Source organism: Rhagoletis zephyria, unplaced genomic scaffold (assembly GCF_001687245.7).
Source record: "Rhagoletis zephyria isolate East Lansing unplaced genomic scaffold, Rhagoletis_zephyria_1.1 Rzeph_scaffold_02855, whole genome shotgun sequence".
Taxonomy (NCBI): Eukaryota; Metazoa; Arthropoda; class Insecta; order Diptera; family Tephritidae; genus Rhagoletis; species Rhagoletis zephyria.
In genome coordinates, this window is record NW_016159939.1 from 33,990 (window position 1) to 58,681 (window position 24,692).

At 36.3% G+C, this 24,692-nt stretch overlaps 3 protein-coding genes across 5 annotated transcripts; 2 read left to right on the plus strand and 1 right to left on the minus strand.

Annotated features, from left to right (window-relative positions):
• Positions 1-11,028: 11,028 nt before the first annotated feature.
• On the minus strand, positions 11,029-15,388 carry Kpc2 (Kip1 ubiquitination-promoting complex subunit 2). 3 transcript variants are annotated; one of them, XR_001848306.1, is made up of 9 exons: positions 15,071-15,388; positions 14,237-14,819; positions 13,569-13,997; positions 13,343-13,421; positions 13,080-13,285; positions 12,881-13,010; positions 12,518-12,821; positions 12,050-12,319; positions 11,029-11,964 (listed from the first exon to the last, which is right to left on the minus strand). XR_001848306.1 is itself a non-coding variant. In XM_017622607.1 (8 exons), exons 2-8 carry the CDS (start codon positions 14,626-14,628, stop codon positions 12,171-12,173), a joined length of 1,689 nt encoding a protein of 562 aa, XP_017478096.1. In that variant the 5' UTR covers positions 14,629-14,819; positions 15,082-15,388; the 3' UTR covers positions 11,029-12,170. The 3 variants fall into 3 exon arrangements, 2 of the variants coding, with proteins under 2 accessions (XP_017478096.1, XP_017478095.1); XM_017622607.1 differs by having other exon boundaries at positions 11,029-12,319; positions 15,082-15,388; XM_017622606.1 differs by having other exon boundaries at positions 11,029-12,319.
• Positions 15,389-16,311: 923 nt separating this feature from the next.
• hrg (poly(A) polymerase hiiragi) lies at positions 16,312-22,945 on the plus strand. The gene is made up of 9 exons (XM_017622611.1): positions 16,312-16,927; positions 19,641-19,850; positions 20,021-20,823; positions 20,898-21,094; positions 21,177-21,391; positions 21,473-21,830; positions 22,118-22,330; positions 22,403-22,728; positions 22,862-22,945. Exons 3-8 carry the CDS (start codon positions 20,037-20,039, stop codon positions 22,679-22,681), a joined length of 2,049 nt encoding a protein of 682 aa, XP_017478100.1. The 5' UTR covers positions 16,312-16,927; positions 19,641-19,850; positions 20,021-20,036; the 3' UTR covers positions 22,682-22,728; positions 22,862-22,945.
• On the plus strand, positions 22,673-23,747 carry LOC108367910 (putative uncharacterized protein DDB_G0291812; the record flags this gene model as incomplete). The annotated part of the gene is made up of 2 exons (XM_017622612.1): positions 22,673-22,847; positions 22,963-23,747. Coding segments are annotated over exons 1-2 (855 nt in total), but the record flags the coding sequence as incomplete, so codon positions are not given.
• Positions 23,748-24,692: the final 945 nt, after the last annotated feature.

Genomic DNA, 24,692 nt, shown 5'->3' on the forward strand with positions numbered 1-24,692 from the left:
CAGCCAATTTGGGCGATAAATGCTGCTTAAACAGGAGTCTTAGTTTGGCAACTGCCTTTTCGGACGTGGCCTTTTCATTGCCAAATCGTCTCCTATATTTAATTTCTTCGTTTAACCAACAATCCAAAAATTTATATAATTTTCTCCTATTTACGCTTCTCAAATCGTAAGTGCTTAGATTACGAGATTTGATATTTATCAGCCTCATCGCGAGTATCGTGTCGAATGCATGGCGATTTTCGAGAGTCGAGTCGTTTCGAGAAGTACGTGACATTGCCTAAAAATTCGATTCGACTAGTGTATTAAAATGGGAAACTTGGCATCACTGGATAGTTTTCGGCAGTTTCCGTCGTCTACATATTTCAGCATGACAATAGGCAATGCCAATGTTGTCGAGTCATGTATTTTAGTCTAATGCATGCAATGAGGCTGTAGATTTCTGGCCTAACAAGGGAAAAATTAGCATTGGGGTTGAAAACAGTTTTATTGTTTTTCAAAATATTCTCCATGATGATCAATACACTTTTGAATAGTTTTAGCATTTTCTTACATCGATCGAAACGAGCCTCTTTTTTTTTAATATGTGTGGGAACCAAAGCGAACACACCTTGTTACCACAAGGAGATCATACAAAATATTATTGATGTTCGTTGTACTAATGTCCAATGATTCCTCATAGCTAGTTTCACGAAAGCAATTTAAGTGAAAAATGATTTTTTATTTGAGTTTAATACGGAAACTGACAGAAAAAAAATATATCGTGAAACCGGCAGTCTCTCAACGCTTGTAACATGAAGGATCTTGCTCAATCATTTCGCTCACAGCATCGATGTCGTCTGGCACAAATGGCTTCGAATCGTCACATACGATTTCGTATTACTTGTCACGTAAAAACACATTTTTCGGCTTACGACATACGTGAACGTACTCTTTATCCCATTGCTGTTGTCATTGTTCCACATTCCTACATGATCCTGGCTGTAATCGCCTCTCAGCGCTTTGACAAAGCGCCAGCCCTTCTTATACCAGAATTAATTTCTTCACTTTTTTCGTTAAAATTTTCTTTTATCGCTTTTTGGGCCTCTTTCCATATTATTCTATGCGATATAAGATTTTCAAAGTTTTCTGGGGATGGTACTCTTTTAGCTTTTTGATTAGCTATTCTCAGGAATCTGTAGAGTTTATCAAGGTGGCTGCTCTACCAGGATTTAGGTGTTTTGCCATCCTTTACCGCCAGGTGGCATGATTTGATTTCTTGATTTCCTGAATTTTGTGTTCAAACTCTTGAAGATTTGAGTCACATTCTAAAGTCTCTAAGGATTTTAGGAGCTTATTTTTTGCAATGAAGTTATTAGCTTCGACTTAACAATTGCTTGTTTCAATTATTACCGGAAAATGATGGCTGCCACCAATTCTAGTAGCATCCACATTCCAGTGAAGTTTGAGTTTGTGAAGGAGAGGTCCAACACAGAACCACTGTCTATTCTTGGGTCTCTTTGAAAAGTGTAGTTACCATTGTTAAGGTGATGAGAACTGGATTCCTGAATAAGTTGCAACAAGTGTTTGCCTCTGCCTGAGTTTACCCTATCCCCCCACTCAGCGGCTCTGGCATTGAAATCACCTAGTATGAAAGTGTTAGTGTGTGATTCAAGAAAATCTAGCAACCTTTGAATTTCGGCTTTAAAAGTGCCGATGCTGATGCTGGGTGGAAAGTATACAGATCAAATTGTCACATTGGGTTCTAAAAACACAGTTCTGGCAATGATTATGTCACTTTGGCTATAAGTATGCAATGGCTACACCTGCGTATCCATCATTCCGGTGCTTATTTACTGTGTTGTAATTTATTAACATCCTATACTGGTTTTGTTTTGAGAAAAAAATTTCACTAAAGGTGGCTATTTCTATACTATATTTATTCATATAGTACTCTATTGTGTCTATATTCGCTTTGAGTGATTGGCAATTATATTGCAGAATCTTCATTTGAGTCTCTTGTTCAATTTAAAGATTCACTAATCTCAAGCTCGTCTCTCCTAACCAAAATCGCTTCAAATTGTTGTCTTAACTGTTGAATTTATTGAAATACACTAGTGTCATTGCTTTGTATTGTTAGTCTTTGAGTTATTTTTATCATTTCCGCAATTAACTTTTCCAATTTAGAAACCATGTTTTTTTGATAAGCAATTGTATTGTATACTTGGATTGAGGGAGCTTTGGCCCTTGGACGCAAATAATCCTGATTTTTGGACTGAAATTCCTCATCGTTTGCCAGTATGTCAAATCGATTCGTGTTTTTGGGAAAATATGTATCTAGAACCTCCTTTTTTGAGAGTTTTTTGATGGTTTTAATCTGATTTATCGCCAACTCTTTCTCCCAGTGTGGGCAAATATTCTTATCTTTCGCGGTATGGCCGTTTTTACCACAGAGGATGCACGCATTTGTTTTGCAGTCAATATTGCTGCATTCTATTTTACCACTTTCGATACACCGTTTTTTGGACTTGCATCCAAATTTTGTGTGACCAAGTCTGCCGCAGTTGGCACATTGCCTCAGCGGTGGGATAAACATGTCGACATTTAGTTTAGAGTACTCAAAGATTATCTCTTTGAGAATGTCATTTCCTGCAAACCCTAGTTTTATAGTTGTAGTGGGAATGTGTGGGTCTTTTCTCTTAAATCTCATTATAGAGACTATCGGGACTGCCGATTTCGAATTTTTAAGTATGTCATACTCGTTAAAACATAGCGGCATCCCACGCACCACTCCATAGATTTCTAGTACTGTTCTAGGAACGAGGGTTTCAGTCCCCCTTTTTTAATTCTATTGTCTAACAGACGCTGTTCGCAGCGTATGTGTCTTTAAATGTCACTTTGTAAAGTGTTTGACCTATGGCGTATATTAAATCTAATTGTTGTACTTTTAAGTCTTTAATTTGGCTGAAGAGGGTTAAGCCAGTCGTTATTTTTTCATTTCTCATTGCTTGACTTTCAGAAGAATCTATTAGAATGAAAATATCTCCCTTAAAATTTGGCGGGTATTTCACCACCAACTTTGCGTTATTTTTGTCTTCTTCATTTTAACGCGCTTTTTTGTCTTCTTCCGAATTGAGATCAACAGTTATTTTTCCATTTTCTAAATTATTCTGTATCCATGTCGCCGGGAGCCCCGGTCACCTCTCTATAGTTGTCCGTGCAGATTTTCTTAAGCCATTGCTCCAGTCACGTCGTCATTTTCTAAGATTCTTGGTTTTTTGGCCGTGCCGCACTCCACATCGGTGAAGGATGCACCTGCCGCCGCGACGCCATTTTGGCCTTTATTCAAGTTTGCGTCACAGACGCAGCTTTTAGCATGCAACTTGAAGAATTTAAGTGCACTTCACTTGATTTTAAAGATGTAGTAATTAGCCAAAATCACTTCCCAAAATCAAAGAAAAGTATGCAGCTATTCCTTATTACGCTAGTTATTAATGCCAATTTATAAAAGACAGTTTTAACTTTACACATACGGTCCGACTCAAAAAGCCCTTAGGTTTAATTTTACAAAAACGTGGTAGACTGTACGCACAGTTAAACAAATTTTAGCTCACAATAATTATCGCGTCGATCCACACTCTCTAGTGTCTAAAATCCCCCACTTATGATTATATAAATACATACATATATTTGTAAGTTTGTATCTGTGTAACCGATTTATCAAATTCTCCCACTGGGAAAATAGGTAAGCACCTTACGAGGTAAGCCATGTTTTCTTTCAGTTTTTAGTACCAAAATTGTCATCATGACCAGCGTAATCTACTAGTAAAGTACAAAATGAACACCTCCGGCGATACATTACGTTGTCAGTTGCAAAATAACGTGCAGCCGAAGTTATTTCCAAGCACCGAACTACTCCGAGCGACTGCTCTGCATTACACGTAACTTACTTTGTAAAGCGACTCAGAAGTATGTTTGATAGCAAATGTACATTCTAAATTCCTACTTACATAAGGCGGCCATGCCTTTGTAAAAGTAAGGGACGTTCGGCAGGGAAATGGTAATGACTGCCAGGTGAAGAGTAAGTTGCTAATAAGGTATTATTACGTGCTCCTAATTCCCACTGGGCTACCAAACTCGGTACACCTATTGCACAGGAATGTTGAAAATTTTGAAATCGGATATACGAAATGCCCGACATTTCATTAAAGACATTTTTTTAAGTTAATCTCTGAAAAATAAATAAGATTTATAGGTTTTTAAATTTTTTATTCAATCAAATTTTCAATATGAAATTTGACTAGGCCATAAAATAATAAAAAAAATTCCAATTATTTTTTTACTCAATGTGCAGTGGAAAACCTATTTCATCGCACCAATTTAGCATCTATGTACATCTCTTCAACCAAAAGTATTTTTCAGTTGGAAATGCCCGCCTTGCAAAAGATGCTTCAACAGTTCAAAAACCAGTTGCATAATTAAAGTTACTAAAAACAAAAAATAAATAATTATTTTAAATAAAAAAAACTATTCATACATTTTTTTCTTTCTGTTCAAATTTTTATTTCATTTTAGTTATGTATCTCAGAAGATATTGAGGACTTCATTTAACCAGCTTGGCTTTTAAACGAGAAATACCAACAAAGCGCGCAGCAATTAAATAAGCGAAACCAACAAGCGAACGCTGCATTTATGACTTATTATTTATTTATTTATGCCCTTTATACTAAAATTTCGAATTATTTGAAAATATCAATAGTTAACTAACGGCCATGAAAAAATTTGTTGCTGCCAATATAACAACAAATTAGCGTCAGATTTGTTATACGACACTTTGCTGAACTGACTCAAACTAGCTTGTAAATAAATAAGCACAATAACAAGAATCAATACAAGGCAAATAAAACGCTTTGAGAATTCTAATGTAAAAATGTAAAATATAATTAACCTTTGGGAGCAAGTTTAAATTTTTTTCATTGTTTACTACTTATTGTTAGTGGCTAATTTGTAAAAATCGTAAAATTTAATTAACGTAATGACAAACAAATAGGTTTCATATCAGAACCTGTAAGCAAAAAAATACACAGCTTCAGCGAAAAATTTATTATTTCACAAAAATACACAATACAATGTATTGCGTGTGTTAAGACTTGCATATTTATTTATTAGCAAACCTGTTTATAAAACTGTAACAAATGTATGTATGTAAATAACTCATGTTTTTATATACGTAAAATATCCCTGTTTCATAAATAAAAACGAATTTTAATGAAAAAAAGTTTAAAATACGATGCATTTTTAATAAACTTACATACATATATGTACACTGAGCCAAAAGCACAATGGTTTTTTCAACCAAGTTATGGTTTGATTTTTGCATGGTCAATAAACCGAATGTAAGAAATGTGATTCAAGTTGAGCATTTGGGAACAGATCCGTATGTATGGCAGTGGCTGAACGAGCAGAGGTGCTTGCTTGCTTGGTTGGCTTCCAGCAGTACAAATAATGCTGTAAGCGCGATACATAATTTTTACTTTTTTCTTTTGTTTTGCTTTTTCTTAATTACGAAAAAGCCTCTGCGAAGTGCAGAACTAAATCAGACGACGAAGAAAATTGATTCAAGTTGAACATTTTAAGACACATTTTTAAAACGGTTGTAGCTGAGTGTGTAGAGATGCTTGCTGTTAGTAGCTTATCCCGTCAGAGGCAACATGTTAAAATGATAATAAACATTTTTGTTTTATATCTCCGAATTATGAAAAAGCATCTGTGAAGTGCAGAACATAAATGTATTCAAACGAAAGATCGTCAACGAAAAGTTTGGTTAATGTAAACAAAATTGTGGATAATATTACCAAATCATTGTTGAAAATATCAACCAAGGCATTGTTAATATTAACCAAAAATCACATTGATTCCTTTTCAAGTTTGAGTTTGGTAATATGAACCAATTTTTGGTCTTTCAGTCTATATGCTCAGCTCACTTCACTTGAACAGGTACACATATTTTCCTCAAGATCCAAGCTTATATCTGGACTTAAGGTCATCAGAGGAGTTCCGTTTTGACGATTTATTTTGGAACGAATCTCCGTCATCCCTTGTCAAGCTTGGTTTGGAGACAAACCGGTTTCGGCGTTGTGCCATCTTCAGTGTCATTTTTCGTTTATTTTTGACCTCATTTTGAAGAATTATTAATTTCGAAGACAGGTGGTGAAAATGAAGAAAAAATCTTGATTACTTTCGATTTTATTCCACTTTTTATCAAACTACACGAAAATTATGGTTATTTTTTTTATTCACTTTTTTTTGATCCAATACTAAGTGTTACAGCTAAAATAAATGGTTTGCTTTTATTGGTGCAATCTAGTCCTTTCCTTGTGTTAAAGCCACTGTGCCTATTCAAGTGAATCGAAATAATAAGCATAAATTTCGTGCAGTTTGATAAAACGTTGAATAAAATCCTAAGTAATAGAGGTGTTTTTTTCCTCTTATATATGTAGTTATAAGTGGGCGGTATCACGCCGATTTTCCATAATTCCATAATAATGCTACTTCTTTTCAAGGGATTTTTGTTAGCATGATAAAAACATAGAAAGGTAGAACCGTTCTCTCAATTTGTCGGCCATGATTTTTTTTTGAAGTTTTCCAACATTTTAAAATCATATAAAAGTGAAAAAAAATTGAAATTGTTGGAAATTGTTGTTGCTTGAGATTGAAAATGAAAATGTGTGTGTGAGTTTGTGAGTAAATTTAAAAATTAAATTGTTTGGAAACGTCAGGAATTTCAAAAGTGACTCTCAGCGGTTCTACCTTACTATATTTTTATCATGGTTGTTAGTATCAATTTTGAGTAAATTAACTTTCCTCTCTGAGTCCTTAACTTTCGAAATATGATTTCGAAGTCTGATTTCTGTCGCAAGCACAATAATCATACCGAGTTTTGTCCAAATTGATCGAACGGTTACCGAGAAACACATATGTGGTCATAAGTGGGCGGTGCCACGCCCACCTTCCAACATTTTATCATAAACGTATTTTTTGCTAAAGGGCCATTCCATTGTGACTTGTGGGACAATTTACTCCAGACTGTGATCAATTGTTAGTTTTAACTATGTCGTCGGAATTTATGCAACAGCGAAATATATTTTTTTAATATAGAACAATAACTAGTGTATAAAATTGCTTTAACAAAAATACCCAACGATTTCTTAGTTTTATGTAACTATCATTTGAATGAATGTGACTGGTGGGACACTGAAAATAACTCTATTTTACCCTTGTGCACTCAAAGAATTAGGACATATTTAAATTTATGTCGTTTTCCTCCTTTCAATGGAATGACCCTAAAAAATTTTTGGAAACATCAGTTTTTAGCTTCAGTATTTACTGATTTATCGAAGATTTCGTATTTCTCCAAATTACCGTTATATGGGATAAAGGCGTGAATACTGTCCTATTTAAAAATTTTCGGCCGTTTGGTATGTTGTATGTTTTCCAACGACTATGCCAAGGTTGGAGGAAATTGGTGGAGCGGTTACCAAGGTATACACATGTAATCGTAAGTGGGCGTGGCTACGCCCATTTTTTTTTAAATTGACATTCTTATTTTTCATCTAAAAATCAATGTAAATATCAATTTTGAGTGAATGCTACCGTTACGCGGGAGATAGGCGCGATTATTATCCGATTTTGCCAATGCCATCCGTCCTACGCTGGAAAGAAGTTCACCCACCAAGTTACATTAAGATATCTCAATTTTTACTCGAGTTAGCGTGTGTACAGACGGACGGGTGGATGGTCGGACGGACAGGCAGTCACCGCTTAATCGACTTCTTATTTCATTCAGATTATTTATGCACATATTTGTCTATATCTATCTCGATTCGTTTTGGCTTTTACAAACAACCGTTATGTGAACAAAGTCATAATACCCTTGTTCACAAGTGCGCTCGGGTATAAAAGAACATGATTTTTTTTAATGATTAGCATATATATATTTCCCACTTTTTTGCAAAAACAAAATCTTAACCCTTGACGAGCAATGGGTCTATTTGTGGTTTTATTGAAAAAATTTGAATGCAGTTTTTTCTAAATATTTGTATTGAAGAAAACAAATTTATTATAAAATACAATTTATACAGTGGCTATTTTTGAAAAATTTTGCCAAATTATATTAATTTCAATTGAAAATCTGAAAGGTGTGACTTTCTTAATTTTTTTGCGGAAAAGTTAAAAGAAGCAGCCTTTGCAGAAACGAAATTTAAAAAAGCCTTTTGTTTCTTCTTTTTTATTGAATTCTCCCCTCCAAATGGTAAATAGTTCACTACTGACAGTATCACGAATGCCTCCAAAAAACCATTTTCTCACGAATCGCAACACGAAATTACCGAATTAAACTCAAATATCTTCATTTGTACGTTCTAGATAGCCTAAACACGGCCAAATGCAGCCCACCTTTTAAGGGCTTTTTCAAATTTAGATTTTTAGAAAAAGAATTTATTAAAAAAGAATTTAGGAAAAGAATTTATTATAGCTTAAGTATTTTCTCTCAAAAAAAAAATAAAAAAATCCGGGTTCGAGTTGTCACTACGATATCGTACTACTCGTCACGTAAACACACATTTTTCGGATTATGACATACGTGAACGTACTCTTTGTCCCATTCAGCTTATACTTCCTGACGTATCACGTAATTTTCTTTTGTATCGTTTTTGATCCGTGAACGGATGTTACAATTCGAGCCTAGATAAATACCAGTTACCCATAGGAAAAGTTTCTTCGTTTTTCTTTATTTTGTTCGTTTAATATTAACCTAAGTATGGTTGTTTGAAACCACAAAATCGAATTTTTCACTTATGGACAACGACTTTGACCTAAGCAGTTGTAGTTATTTAAACTGAAGTTTTTTTTATCAAATACCAAGAAAAAAGTTTCTTGTAAGTGCGAAAAGCGACTTTTTGCACACAAAAACTTATGAAATTATGGATACATAATGCATCCGCTGTTCGAATTAGGTCAAGACCAAAAAGCTTCGTCAATTGCCTCTCTTTTTTGCGAAGTTATGCCAGTTGTTCACATTGAGTGAAGACAGGCCACTTGGTGTTCTTTTATTATATTTAGAGGGGCCCTGGCTTTCGTTGTCCACCTATTGGGGACAAACCGAAGGATCTTTTCCTTGCTTTCAAAAATAAAAATGAAGAAATCGCATGAAGGTGATTCGCCTTATTTAACCCGCATACATCGGAAATTCTTTGTAACACAAAGTACGTTGTGCATCAATTTGATACATATGGAAAATAACCCAGTATTCAATGAAACCTTGGGTATTTTTTTCATTTTTCATTAATGATCAACGTTTGTTTATTCATTTTCTGATAATAATAATAAAAATACTTGAAAGATCTATACCCATTAGTCGCAAACACCCAATTCAAAACATTAATTATTTTTATTAATATTTTAATAATTTTTCGAAATTTGCATTTGAGCAATTATTCATCAGACGAAACTGTCGGTACACTGTCGGCTCTGAAAACTTAGTTGTTTTAGAATAAAAAACATAAGTTTTACCTGAACATCCCAATCGGAATTATGCTAAAATAACGAAAGTCTTACGAGGCAACTCGGCTCTTATGGCAATAATTGACTCCCGATGATTGCCGTTTAAATCCTATCTGAAGTACTTTTTCAGTGGATAACATATGTACGTATGTATAGCAGAACTCTGTATTTAAGAACCATGCTACTGCCGGTGGGGTAAGTCCTTGGCCAGATATAAGTCTGGGTCGTTTCGGTTACGTAGACCCGACTATTGTGGGAGCATAAGCGACAGATTAATGATCTCGATGAGGTAGTTTACTATCGTAGTCCCCAGATATTTTACCATCTGTATTAGACCATTCAGACTAATGTTTGTGAAGGCTTCAGCCTTCCTGCTTCCTTCGGCGCTGCTTTTTGGCAGTTTGCTCAGCCGTTTGGTGATAGGTCGATACCTCTTTTTCTTGCACGCACACTTCTTCGGGTCTGACGTATTATAGTCACCGAATGGGATGGACACCCGGTCTTTGTATATCGTCGATTTGGGTAAGGACCTGATAGGAGACCTTAGCGGCGAAGTAAGGCTGGGAGTTCTATCCGGATTTTATGAATATCTGGATAATCTGGATATTCGAAAATAGAACGGATATTAACCGTATCTCTGGATTTTCATTTCATTTTCATTTCATTTCATTTATTAATAATTTTTCCGTAAACATGAATATCCGACTGGACAACCGAATACACGGATAGTCCTTTGGCGAAGTCAAAGGTTTTTAGGACCTTGTAGCGGCTACAACAACCCCGCCCAGGACGGTTGGTATCTCAGTCGTTGTCGTCAAGTTCCACTAACGGCAACCTAGGAAGCGTGCAGCTTCTGTGGGGTTTGTCCACAGGGACAAGGCCGTTAGGGTTGTCGGGTTTTCCGGGCATGCGAAGAGATGTTTCGAGTCATATGGGGTCTCTCCGCATGCCGGACACTCATTCGGCACATCCTCATTCAACCTACTCAAGTAGGATTTCAACCTGCTGCAGGCGACAGCCGGTTCTACGTACCGGAATGACTCGGGTTTCACATTCCCCCGACATCCGGTTCTACATACCGGAATGACTCGGGTTTCACCCGACCAAGGGCTGTTGTTTCGGCGATCTAACCCCGTTTAGGTCGGCGAAGTATCTCAGAAGTTGTCCGTCCATAGGGCTACATTCACTACGTATTTCGCGAAATCTCGCTCGCAGCTATCAGTTAACTCTGGTGACCAACGTAACCTAACCTTAACTTAACACTTACAGCCAGTTTTACGAATGCAATTTTAGTGAAAAATGATTTTAATTTTTTGAATCTTATATGGAAATTGACGGAAAAAAAATAATTTTCCATTTAAATTGCTGGTGAAACTGGCTATTAACCTATGCAACAAAGGTTAATAGCCAGTTTCACCAGCAATTTAAATGTAAGTAAAATATAATAGTAATTTCATCCAAGTTCTAAGAAAAAACAAATTAAAATTATTGAGTTGTATGTATTTAAAATCGTTTATTGGCTTCTTTATTTAAAACACCATTTTTCGATTGTACGGAAAGCGAATATTGTATGTTTCTCACGATAAATTTCGACGATTTTATTATTAAACTATGTGCGAAAGCATTGTTTTTCAAAATGTGCTGAAATAGTTTTTGTATGTTCCCATTGGTTTAGTGTTTTTGTAATGTATAAATTTATATTTAATGATTGTTAAAATATCGTGCATTACCATTAAAGAAAATAAATACTGTGATTAACTTATGGACGTAGCATTGAGATTTGAAAATATTTGACAATTTTTGAAAATACTGACAATTTCTGAATGGTTAAAATTCATTTAGTTAATTTTAGTTTTCTTCGTAAGCTAACTAAAAGTTTTTTGCCTCTTACTATGTACATTAAAACTTAATGTGACTCTTCTAAGATCTAGAGTATCAAGCGTTAATTGTTTTTGGTTTCGCTTAAGTTTTACATTTGTGTAGATATGAACCGCATTCCAAAAATAATTCAATTACATCTATACGCTTAATGTGATACCATATTTTTGCTAGAAAAGCCTGCCACTAATATTAAGTCTGTGAAACTGCTTAAAGTACTACATAATTAACTAAATTTGGCGCCTAGCAAAATGTCGAAATTACTGACTATTTCATATTTTCTTCTTTCTGCACATGTATTTGTATGTATGATCGTACGCGCTAAAATTGCACTTTTACATATAACTACTACTATTAATTTTAATTTTTGGTTTTAGCACTTAAATTTTTGTATGTGTGTGTGTGTATAAGAGGCTTTTTGGCGCGTGCTGTGCGTTGCGTAAAATTTTTAAGCTAATACAAAACTGCTTGTTACTTATAGCTTCTTTCTCTTTCCACGCTTCAGCTATCAGATATTTTTCGTTTACTTTCTTTGGTGTAATATTTTTACTATAAGTAATTTAAGTAGTTTTAAAATTATACATTTTACTAAGCTAATTGCAAACGCTTGCTATGGCAATTTTTAATTATTTACCTTTTTCACCGCCATTCATTCATTCATGTCATAAGGTATAATGTGAATGTTGTGCGCATGCGCTTTAAACGCTTATTTATTTAGAAACTGCACGCTAGCTTATAGTTTGCTTTTCGGTATATTATTGACGATTACTATAGAACTGATTGATGCCTAGCACATGCTTCTCTTCGTGATATTTCTGCAGGATATGTGTAATTACAGATGTGGTGTCATTGTCGCCACCCCAAACGCGTATGGAATTCTCGTTTTCGAGTATGGACAGAAAGGCTAAGAAGAGAGTAAGTAAGTAAGTGTTATAAAAGGTTTAGAAAGTTTTTAAAAGATGAAACATTTTGCAAATGTGTGTTACGCTTTTAAAGCTTTTACCAGCTAAGACCATTTTAACAGAAGAATTCGTAATTAAAGTGATACGAAAGTACACCAGAGTCTCACCATCACCAGAAATAGAACAAAACTTAAACTCACCTATTAGTATTTTTGGGTTACTTAAGTTCATTTGCACTTGTGGCATTTCGAGTATGGCCTTAAGTATAGGCGAATCTTGTGATAGACCTTCGCGCAGCTCAATCAAACTGCCAGTACGATTTCCACACAACCATTCACACGCTGCTGCTTTGTTATTGCAAGTCTTTTTTAAAGCGTTCAGCACTTCAGTTTCTTCGAAACCCATTTCCACCAACGAACTAATAGTCTCAGGTGAAGGCGGTATATCACGATGGCTATAGATGCGTACTATCTCTAGAAGCGCTTCTGTGTTTTCAACTATGCTCTGATGAAGAAATTTATTTCGTCAATAGGGTAACATTCAATAAATTGGGTAATTTTTACATCATTAGTGATTATGCCAGAAGGTGAGAGTACTGATAAACTTTTCTGTAAACCCATTGCTGCTTCCTCCTCTGAACCCTCCTCACTTTGATGTTGTATGAGCCATTCGAGTGCTGCTGAGTATACACCTCTGCATAAAAAACACAATATTTGCATATAAAGCCAACCCTATTATATGGGCGTATATCAACCAACTTACTGATTAACTTTAAGCGCATATTCGGCTTTCTCCTTTTTAAACCCCATATCGACAAGGCACTGTAGTGTGTCATTCTGATAATTTCGCTTGTTGATCAGCTTCTGTTTAAGCATCGCTATCAGTCTTGTCGCATAAGGACCAGCGCCTATAATGGCTGCAGATGCTTGCGCCAGTGAAATGAGAACTTTACGCACATCGAATTGCAGCTGTAACGAAATAGCGAACGTATCAGTAGCGAATCAGTAATTGTAATTTACACTCACATTCGATTGCTGAAATATTTCGTTGATATCCACCAATGGCATATCCGCAGTGTGTGGCAGAATGTTACGGGTGGCAGCACTGATTTCCACTTCCCGCGGCGGTTGCACTTCGCGCGTTAGTGCCGTCATTTGCTGCAGGTTCTGCCGCCGGGGCACCAGCACCAACATGGAATTGTCCTCAATTTTCAGCTGTGCCAGCGTCATACTTTCATTCAACTCGGCACCNTTGATTTCCACTTCCCGCGGCGGTTGCACTTCGCGCGTTAGTGCCGTCATTTGCTGCAGGTTCTGCCGCCGGGGCACCAGCACCAACATGGAATTATCCTCAATTTTCAGCTGTGCCAGCGTCATACTTTCATTCAACTCGGCACCCTGGTACTCCGCGCGCATGATCCGGTAACGTGGCCCAAGCTGGCGCACATCGGGCGCAAATAGTGTCATAGCCGAGGGGTCATCGGATAGCTCCAACATTACTTCGTTTTTCAACTCTGTGATGCGTTTATTTACGTCCGCTTCGAAAATAAGGACACGTGCACTGGGACAAATTACTCGCACTTTGATTCTTTCTTTGGGCGTCTCTCGATCGATGTTATCACTGGAGGCGGCAGTAGCACAATCTGAGCTCGATAGGACCGCAGAACGGCGCGAGCCTCTTCTGCGAAGGGAAATGTTAAAATTTCAAATGTTTACTTTGTCAGCGAATGCTGATAACGGAAAACATTTACATAAATGGTAAGCGTACTTTGAAAACAAATTTCTTAACTTCTGCATTTTAAGTTGCTACAGCTTTTTTTGGGAAGGTCAATTACTTTCAAATATAAATATAAATTTTGACAGCGAATTTAGAAGCGAGGAAAACTGAATTTTAATATATTTTATTGCAAGGTTACTCACACTCTTGACACTCTACGTGGCTGCGGCGTCACAGTGGGACTGGCTTGCTGCAGCTGCTGTGACTGCGATAGCGATTGCACGATAGGCGGCATATGTACCGCACGTCCATTAGGATGAAGTATGACGTGTCGTGCAGGGGATACCGGGACAGCACTTCGGCTACGTCGTTGTGGTGGTGCGCTGTGACGAGCGGGTGAAGCAACATGCTTAGGATGTGATTCGCATGCCACGGATGTCGTAGGTGCAGTTTGTGTTCTGGAATTGGCACTTGAGGCGCGTATACCGCCGTCACGTACCGCTTCAACACAAGTGGGTTGTGCCGTATCACTTTTCTCCTCATTGGCGGTTCGTTTATTGCGTGCCGCCCATCTGGCACGCATCCAAGGGATCATCAAAATGGATATTGGAGTTTGTAGATATGATGTAGAAGATAAATCAACGCAATGCTGAAAAGTTCAGTTGCTTGGGCAGCGGTCGTCAAAGGATTCCATGACATGATTCAGAGATTTATATAGGGGCTGTTGAATGTAAGCATGTTTTCCCACGAAAATATTAAAGTGTACTTCTTTGTAGTGCTGCATAGCTGTTTGGACAAGTCAAAATAATAAAACTACGAGCTTATAAGAGTAATACGGAATTCGCGAGAGGCGATTTTACAGGCAACTTTTGGTTGAAAGTAACAATCGCCTGGTGTGAACTAATCGCTTCCAAAGAATTTGGGGGCAGCATTTTGATTCAACCAGTCGCCTTTAAAATTGCCTCATGCGAACACCGTTAAAGCTCCGCCAGCTTACAACTCCATATATTAAATTAAAAAGATTTAAATTTATTTACTTTATACACACTTTTTCTAGCACCGTCTACAAATAGCATTTAAAAGATACGTTTTATTTGGCATTCCGCTTGTGCAATTAAACCTTAATTTTCTTTGAATTAACTTTAATTTTCTTTTTCACCTTTGTTTTGCTATCGTAGAATTTTTCTTATCAAGCATTACTATTGCGCTGTCATACAACATTAAACGACGGCGTTGAAATTTCAAGCAAACCAGCAGCTGTTGTTTATAGGCGGCATACATAGTGCGTCTGATCGTGATTAAAATTTAATATAATTTTGATTTGATTAATATTTAAATTTATTTACTTTATACTCTCTAGTTCTAGCACCGTCTACATATAGCATTTAAAGATACGTTTTATTTTGCATTCCTTTTGTGCAATTAAACTTTAATTTTCTTTGAATTAAACTTTAATTTTCTTTGAATTAAACTTTAATTTTCTTTGAATAAACTTTAATTTTCTTTTTCACCTTTGTTTTTCTATCGTTGAATTTTTCTTATCCAGCAAAACTGTTGCGCTGTTATAGAACTTTAAAGACGACTTTGAAATTTCAAGCAAACCAGTGCTGTTGTAATTTATTTATTATAAAATTTTAACTCAGAATTTTACATATCCTAATGTTATAATAAAATGTTATTGGGCCTCCGCACACTAGCCTGCTCAGTCGGACTGAGCAGTCCACCACTCGAACGCTCACTGGACTGGGCAATCGGCCGTAAACAGGTTTCAGTTTAGTATACATGAGCTACGCTTGATTGCGCTAGTGCGTGTGGCAAATGCAGAGGGTCAATTCCCGTTCTGCGTTATCGTGAAGTGATAAAAATAACACCTTTACACCGCATTTATTTCGGTGTTAATTTTATACTTTTCACTTCACTTCACGATAACGCAGAACGGGAATTGACCCTCAGGTTAAGATTAATGGTTTTTCGTACAATGGCGCTGAAAATATTGACTTTTCCTGCCAGTCATTTTAGAATTTCGTTAAATTTTGGAATAGAGGCAATGAAGTAAAAATGCCGCTGGTGCTGGTTGTAGAAACTGCCTCGCTAAAAATTTCAAATCAGTATTGTCCAGGAAAAATAGTAAGATAAATACATATATTTTATTTAGGCACAGAAAATGTACAGTATAAATAAAACAACCATAAATTCAAATGGAAAAATATTTAAAATTTTTATGGGGAATAGTAGAGGCAGCAATGCAACCCTGTGCTAACTTAACGACAATTTGACGATGGAAAATTCGATGTGTGTTTTTCGACTTTTCTGAGCGAGCGAGCGTTGTTTTGTCTGCGGTGATTTTGTTATAGAAATTGACTGGAAAATCGGTGTTATTTATAACTTAATTTATTAAATTGCGAATAATAGAAAGCAAGAGTGTCTTATAAAAGTGGTTATTTGAGAAATAGAAAGTGATTATAGCCCAGGGAAAGTTTTGCATGAGAAGCAAAAGCGATGGTTACATGTGTGCGTGTGCGATGAAAGCAAAAAGAAAGAGCCAATAAACGAATGGAAAGAATAGGAGCCGACCAAGGGAGAATCACCAAAACCGTCAACAGCGCTGACTACGACGACGGCGACGACGACAACGTAGAACTAGCAGAAATGTTATAATGAAAATTATAATAACACACATTTATTAAATGCGACGCACAATTGTCTTACAGACAAATGTAGCTGATTACCAGCAAAGAAGCACTGTGCAAACATTTAGCGCATGAAATATACACATGCTTATTTTTAAAACTGCTTGCTTAGTACTGGATGGAGCTGCAGTAAAGCAGAAAAAAAATTTGCTGAGCACGGAAAAGGGATACATAGGTGTTCTCGAACACACGTTCACATATCCGGTAAGTAAGCAGGTATTTTTTATATACATATGCTGTGGTGATTCTCCGGGCATCCACAAGAAATGTGAGTCGACGCAAAACCTGACCGAACTGCCTTTTTTTATAATTTTTTCGCTTCTGCCATCACAAATGAATAAGAGCTTTTTGTATTGCAAGCGTGTTTTTATATACATACGTATGTATGCTTGAGTTTAGAGAGTTCACTGCATTTTTTATGTCTTTTTTATTTGTGCTCGTGGCATTTACCTCGAAAATCGCGTTTATAGGTTTATACTTTCAATGGAATGTTTTGTATGATTCGCGTTATATTCCGTTAGCGGTTGAAGTCTCAGTAGCAGTCGCAGTCAGTGGAGTATTTGGGTGCCGTCTTCGATATTCGATGTTCCAGATTCACTTCTTGGCAGTTTAATACCTATACATAGTTGGTTAAATAGATAATTCAATGTTGTTTTGTTTTTATGTAAAGGTTGGAGCCAAGAGGCCCATTCCGTGTAAAGTTCTCCCTCGTTTTATATATAATACCACTTTATTCCTTTTTATAATATACCTATGGATTTTCTTATCTTGTTTTATTTTACGGAATGGTGTAGGGCACACAGTAAATAATTATACAAATAATTAATAAAAAAATATGTAGTTTGATTATATACTATGTACTAGCCTGAACCCGCGGCACTGCTCTCGTGGTAGCAGAATATGGAGTCCAGTTTTATAGCTATAAAATAAATGCAATAATAACTTTGGTAGATATGACTACATACCAAATCTCAAGTTCATGTATAACCATCCTGTGAGCAAAGTTTAGTGCGATTCCGTGTCGCGGTACAAAAGTTATAAGATAATAAACAAACAGACATTCACATTTATATATATAGATATATGCATGAATTCTCAACTCGCCCCGAAAGTGTCCCGTCTCAAACGCTTACATTTTCTTAAATATTAAAAAACAACTTCTTTAACTAAACTGTCTTAAAAGTAACGCATTAGTTCTCCTACTCAAACTGCTTAAAAAGTTTAGTACGAGTATCTCAAGAGTAAGAAGTTTTTGGTGTTCAACCAATTACGCAATTTAAACTTTGTAAAAGCATAATTCACTTAGAGGCAATTTCACGAAAGTAATTTGTGAGAAATAATTTTAATTTTTTGAATTTTTATCCGGAAATTGACAGAAAATAAAAAATAATTTTCCATTTAAATTGCTGGTGAAACCGGTTGTTTACATGTCAAACATCTATGTATTCATTCTCTATTCAGTGGATCCCTTTGTATTATAAAGTCTTTGAAATATTTAAGTATTGGTCTAAAAACGAGTGAAAATGTCCCACCCGTCACAACGGAATGCCCCTTTTGGAACTTTCGTTTCTGCAAACAAAGTGCATTTGCATTCCCCCTTAGTTTTGTTCGTATAGCGTAATCAAAAGGAAATACAATATTTTGCTGGAAACAGAAGCCTCTTAGCTATGATTATCTTAATTTTCGACTAGCATAGTTCCAAATATGACTACCTACTCTAAATTTTTTTTTATTCAAAATGTTATTAGCTATCTAATATTACGTTCAAATTGGCCCCATTTAACTGGTTAAATGAAAAAGAGCTTTTTAGAAAACGCAATCGTCCACATTGAACATTTGGAGTTAACTTTGACGGTTGTTTTATTACCAATAAGGATTCGAAAAAANGATTCGAAAAAAAGATTTAAAATCAAGTTTTTGTGTTTCAATTTGTTTTGTGCGAATGTCCGCTTCATGATATTAACGCATACGGATTACTTAGAGACTTTAAAATATTTAGTTCGTATGCACTATTTACCTCTGCGTACGATGAGACCTCATGGGAAATAACTAATTACCGCCTTGGCCTCTTTTTTGGCGGGCAGACATGCATACAATTTTGATAATTTTTAATTTTCAATATTTTTCAGAATATAAATTTTTTGAACGTTAGCGGGTCAAATGAAAGCTTTTGTGTCTTTCTGATTGGCCGGAGCAGAAAGCTTTCCGATACAACTCTGCGTTGAACTGGTTTTCAAACGAGCTCAATTTTCCAACAATTTCATGCGATATAACTTGTTTATGAACATGTCTTGTTCATTTAACCGGTTCAAGCCCATTAAACATGTTTAGCTCGTCAATTTGAACGTAGTATAACTCAACATTTGGGCGGTATCGGGAAGGTCTGTAAAAATTTTGTGGGTGTACGGAACCAAAACCCTTTCTCGACACACCCGATAAAGCCGCAGCATCTCGCAAATTCAGGAAATCTTCGTTAAAAACGATGTAAGAAATATCAATTTTTTTACTGTGACTAGAATGCAAAAAAAGAAAAGAATCGGAATTTTTTTTTTTTAATTGATTTGAAAGACATGTGAATTTTTCTTAGTGATATATTTCGGCACTCGCATATTTTTAACCGACTTCCAAGGAGGGGGTTATCAATCTGTCGGAATATTTATTTTTTTTTGCGTGTGGGTTACCGCATAACCTTGGACCACGTCAACCGATTTCGAAAATTCTTTTTGCATCGGAAAGGTAGTGTATCATACTAAGCGGGTTTAGATCCGATCATGATCATGATCATGAAATATATATATATTTTTTATATGATGTATATACATACCACTTTAGTAGTAAACCATGGTTCCTCTTTGTTGTAATCTAACATTTTTATATTTTTTTTAACTTACGAGTTTTTATTTTACTCTTGTTTCAGTGACCTGCAGATGCAGATTATTTCTCGATACTTAAAAAAAATTAGGGTACCAAGAGCTAATAAACGCCAGGTAATAAACGAGAATTTACATACATATAGAGGTAAACAAAACAGGATTTCAAAAGCCAAGAATCGCCTCAGGTAGCACAGGCAATAAAATTTACGAAAAATACAGTAGTTAAGTATTAATTCGGAAGTCGCTTTGAACAGGTAAGTCCAAAATCATTTGTTCGGTGTAATGAAAAAGAATATAGTTTTAGTAAAGCAACTCACAGTGCAACGTTAGGAGCGAAAATCGTTTCGCCGTAATACATATTTTACGTGTCCGAAAAAGAAAAATAAATATTTAAATTATAAATTAAATTCTCTTCTACTTCCAGATTACATACTCCTAAAATGTGGAATTCCGATTCGCGTTCACCGAATGGTGTAGCCACCTCATCCGCGGGTTCGCCCAGTTATGGAAGTTATAATTCCAATAACGGTAATGGTAAAAATGGTTCACCGCATGCGCAACAGCAGCAACAACCGCTTCTTAAACAGCTAGGCATGACTTCCGCTATCAGTTTGGCTGAGCCTCGTTCTGAAGATTTGCAAAAAACAGAAGAACTGCGCAAAGCATTAGAACCATTTAAAGTGTTTGAAAGTCAAGATGAACTCAATCATCGTATGGAGATTTTAGCAAAGCTCAATACTCTTGTCAAGCAATGGGTTAAAGATGTCTCAATGGCAAAGAACATGCCCGAGGTAGCTGCTGAGAAACTAGGCGGCAAAATTTATACTTTTGGTTCATATCGTTTGGGTGTACATCATAAGGGCGCCGATATAGATGCGCTCTGTGTGGCACCACGTAATATTGAAAGAACAGATTATTTTACTTCATTTTTTGAACTGCTAAAAATGCAATCAGAAGTGACGGAATGTCGTTCAGTGGAGGAGGCATTTGTTCCAGTTATTAAAATGAATTTCGATGGCATTGAAATTGATTTGTTATTTGCGCGTCTATCACTCAAAGAAATACCAGACGACTTCGATTTACGAGATGATAATCTACTTAAAAATTTAGATCCACGTTCGGTGCGCAGTTTGAACGGCTGTCGTGTGACCGATGAAATATTGGCGCTAGTGCCGAATATAGAAAATTTTCGCTTAGCGCTGCGCTCCATTAAGTTGTGGGCGAAAAGTGAGTATGATTTGAGTGAAAGTTTACTTAGGCTTGAAATATATTAATTTGTTCTCATTTTGTTGCAATTGCAGAACATGGCATTTACTCTAATTCTTTGGGCTACTTCGGTGGTGTGACGTGGGCTATGCTGGTGGCGCGCACCTGTCAGCTCTATCCGAATGCAACAGCCTCTACGCTTGTGCATAAATTCTTTTTGGTATTTTCACGTTGGAAGTGGCCAAATCCTGTGCTGCTAAAGCACCCTGACAATGTTAATTTACGGTTTCCAGTAAGTATTGAGAATGCGCCTGAAGGCAGATCGTTTAGAAAATATGTACTTTAATTAATATTTTTATTTCCCATTGCTTTAGGTTTGGGATCCACGCGTAAACGCTTCGGATCGTTATCACCTAATGCCCATCATTACGCCGGCATATCCACAACAGAATTCCACATTTAATGTATCGGAGTCAACAAAGAAAGTTATACTTAATGAATTTAATCGCGGTATGATTACCACAGATGAGATCATGCTTGGGCGCGCTACATGGGATCGACTATTCGAAGCACCCAGCTTCTTTTACAAGTACTATCAATGCTCTTTTTCACCGCCATTATTTTTTATACTTATATACATTGTAAATTTTTGTCTTGCAATCATTTGCAGATATCGTCACTTTATCGTGCTTTTAGTTACATCGCAAACTGGTGACGATCAGCTGGAGTGGTGTGGCTTAGTCGAGTCAAAGATTCGTCTATTAGTTGGAAATCTCGAGCGTAATCAACACATTTCGTTAGCACATGTAAATCCGACATGTTTTGATTTTAAGAAAAGCGCTCCCAATACACAAAATAACAGCGGTAACGATGATGAAAAAACACAAACCAATAGCAATCCACCAGTTTGTACATCGCCATTTTGTTCGATGTGGTTCATTGGTTTAGAATTTGAACGCACAGAGAACTTGAATGTGGATCTCACTGAGAGTATTCAAAATTTCACAGAACATGTTATACAGCATGGAGTGAGTTGAGAAAATTGTGTAAAAAACAAGCAGTTTATCATAATTTTCTCTTTTGTAATTTTCTTAGGTAAATATAAAAATGCTTAAAGATGGCATGCATATTGAGGCGCGGCATGTGAAGCGTAAATCTCTTTCGCAGTATTTGGATACGGACTTTTTGAAGCGTGAACGCAAGTCTATGGAACAACATAACAATTTTAATAACTCAATTTTAGCTAATCGTAAGCGTTTATCGACGGAGCTGTCAACNACAGTTTATCATAATTTTATCTTTGTAATTTTCTTAGGTAAATATAAAAATGCTTAAAGATGGCATGCATATTGAGGCGCGGCATGTGAAGCGTAAATCCCTTTCGCAGTATTTGGATACGGACTTTTTGAAGCGTGAACGCAAGTCTATGGAACAACATAACAATTTCAATAACTCAATTTTAGCTAATCGTAAGCGTTTATCGACGGAGCTGTCAACACAAACTAAAAAGACGCGATTGAGTGAATCGGTGAGTAAAAAATTATAGGAATTACATTACTTCTTTTTATTAATGCTACTAAATGTTCACTCTTTCCTGCAGCAAACGGAAGAAAACTCAAATACGAGTGATACTGGTGACACAACGCCGACCACTCAGCCTACTACGGCGCCGAATTTCACACCCGATGGGAAGACCAACAAAAATGGTGGCTCTGGCTCTAATTCGCCACGTAACAGCATTGACAACAATAACAGCAGCAGCAGTAGTGTCAATGTCAACAACCAGAATCAGAGTAGTAATAGTAATATCAACAGTAGTAGTAGCAGCAGCACACCGGCTGCAACTGCCGCAGCTACCGCGGAAGTGGCCTGCTCGTGACCGACGCTAAGTACAGCACCGAATCCAACACCGCCGCCGCCTCCGCCTCCGCCGCCGCCGCCGCCGCAGCCGCAACCACAACCACAATCACATTATATGACTCATTCACTTCATACTGCACACTCTACACACTCCACACATCATACACATTCATCCATAGTTTCACATTCACAGAAATTNGCCGCCGCAACCACAACCACAATCACATTATATGACTCATTCACTTCATACTGCACACTCTACCCACTCCACACATCATACACATTCATCCATAGTTTCACATTCACAGAAATTTCGTAAAAACAATAACGCCGCGGCCGCTGCCAATTCAAATAGTATATTTAGTCAGCGCGCAACTTCAATCCCCAACCACAGCAGCAACGCGGCAATGGCATTCAAGCAAGGCTTGCCCACAGCATCATCGATTTACCAAAGGAACAATAGTCGCCGGTTGCAGAATAATATGTCTGCTGGCGGTATGATGAGTGTGGTGCGTGCTGGTGGTGGTGGTGGTGGTAGTGGCGGTGTCGTCGCCACAACCAACGAGAAACCGCTTACCTTTTCCACTTCAAAATCGACAACTGCAAATGCTAACTCCAATCAGAGTCATCAGTTTACAAATTATACAAATTGCGACAACTCTAATAGGAATAGTTGCTATAATGCCGCCACCAATGTCGCCGATACCGCTGCCGCTGCCGCTATCACAACCACAGCTACCATTTCCAATCCTAATAACGACAACAAAAATTATAGTTACCATAATTCATGTAACACAAATGCTGACATCAATAGCCACCAAATGAATGCCGCTGATGACGTTGATGACAACGCCGACGACGATCTGTTGATGATGACCGATAACACTACAACAACTATTAATTGTAAGTTTTTAACACAGCAATACTATTTATTATTGGCTTTTAGCGACCAACAAAACAAAACTACTCTGACTGGATATCGATTTTTCCTCTATACTCCTAATTTTCCTTTAACTGTACCTATTTATGTATGTATTTTATCAATTTACTTTGATTTACATATTACTTTTATTACGATTTTACACGTAAAATTTTTTACAAAAAATATTTCTCAGTGAAAAAAAGAAAAATGAAATAAAAATATTAATAAAAAACAAAAAAAAAAATGAAAGAAAAAAATAAAAAAATCATAGTAAAAAACAGGAGATATATTTTTTGAAAAAAAAAATTATACAATGGCAATTTTACAAAATAATAAAAATAAAAAGAGATAAAAAATAACAGGAAAGTACAAAAAAGAAAATGAGTAAAAAAAACAAAAAAACGAAAAACTTATTTTATTATTAATTTCTATTGATTTTATTTCACTGATTGTGCATATCTGCGATGGCAAGCAAAACGTTCAATTGCAAAAATCTTAAACCGTTTTAAGGGATCATTTACCTTACCTTTCGAGTCTAAAGTGTTTTTGCAAGGCAATTTCGAAGAGTGGCAACAGCAGTTTTCTGTTTTGAGTACTCACAAAGGCATGCCATATGGGCTACATTTCTTTATTCATTTTGAACGTTTGGAATAAACCTTTTTGTTTACTTATTCTTTAGAACATTCTTGGTGATATGTTAACGTATATTTCAAATGCATTCTGTTTATTCTGGCAGTGAAACGGGATGATCTGGAATTTATAAAGAAACGCAGCCATGGTGTCATGTTTCCAGAAATTCTAAAAAACGCTCTGGTTCAATAAAAAACATTAAAATTCAATTCAATTGAAATTAGGCAATTAAACCGAATTCTGTCTAATCACTTCTTGCAAGAATGAATGTTGAATCTAATTCAAATTGTTATCAACGCCTTACCACGGAGGATAGTTAGTANAATCTTAAACCGTTTTAAGGGATCATTTACCTTACCTTTCGAGTCTAAAGTGTGTTTGCAAGGCAATTTCGAAGAGTGGCAACAGCAGTTTTCTGTTTTGAGTACTCACAAAGGCATGACATATGGGCTACATTTCTTTATTCATTTTGAACGTT

Bases quoted from the DNA above. Each gene is read 5' to 3' on its own strand.
- Kpc2 (XM_017622607.1), bottom strand. From the start codon at position 14,628: ATGATCCCTTGGATGCGTGCCAGATGGGCGGCACGCAATAAACGAACC. The intron at 12,822-12,880 runs GTAAAAATTACC...TTTCTTCATCAG, and splicing joins CTGGCATAATCACTAATGAT to AGCATAGTTGAAAACACAGA. The intron at 12,320-12,517 runs GTGAGTTTAAGT...CTCTCTTCTTAG, and splicing joins TAACCCAAAAATACTAATAG to CCTTTCTGTCCATACTCGAA.
- hrg (XM_017622611.1), top strand. From the start codon at position 20,037: ATGTGGAATTCCGATTCGCGTTCACCGAATGGTGTAGCCACCTCATCC. The intron at 20,824-20,897 runs GTGAGTATGATT...TTGCAATTGCAG, and splicing joins CATTAAGTTGTGGGCGAAAA to AACATGGCATTTACTCTAAT. The intron at 21,831-22,117 runs GTGAGTTGAGAA...TAATTTTCTTAG, and splicing joins AACATGTTATACAGCATGGA to GTAAATATAAAAATGCTTAA.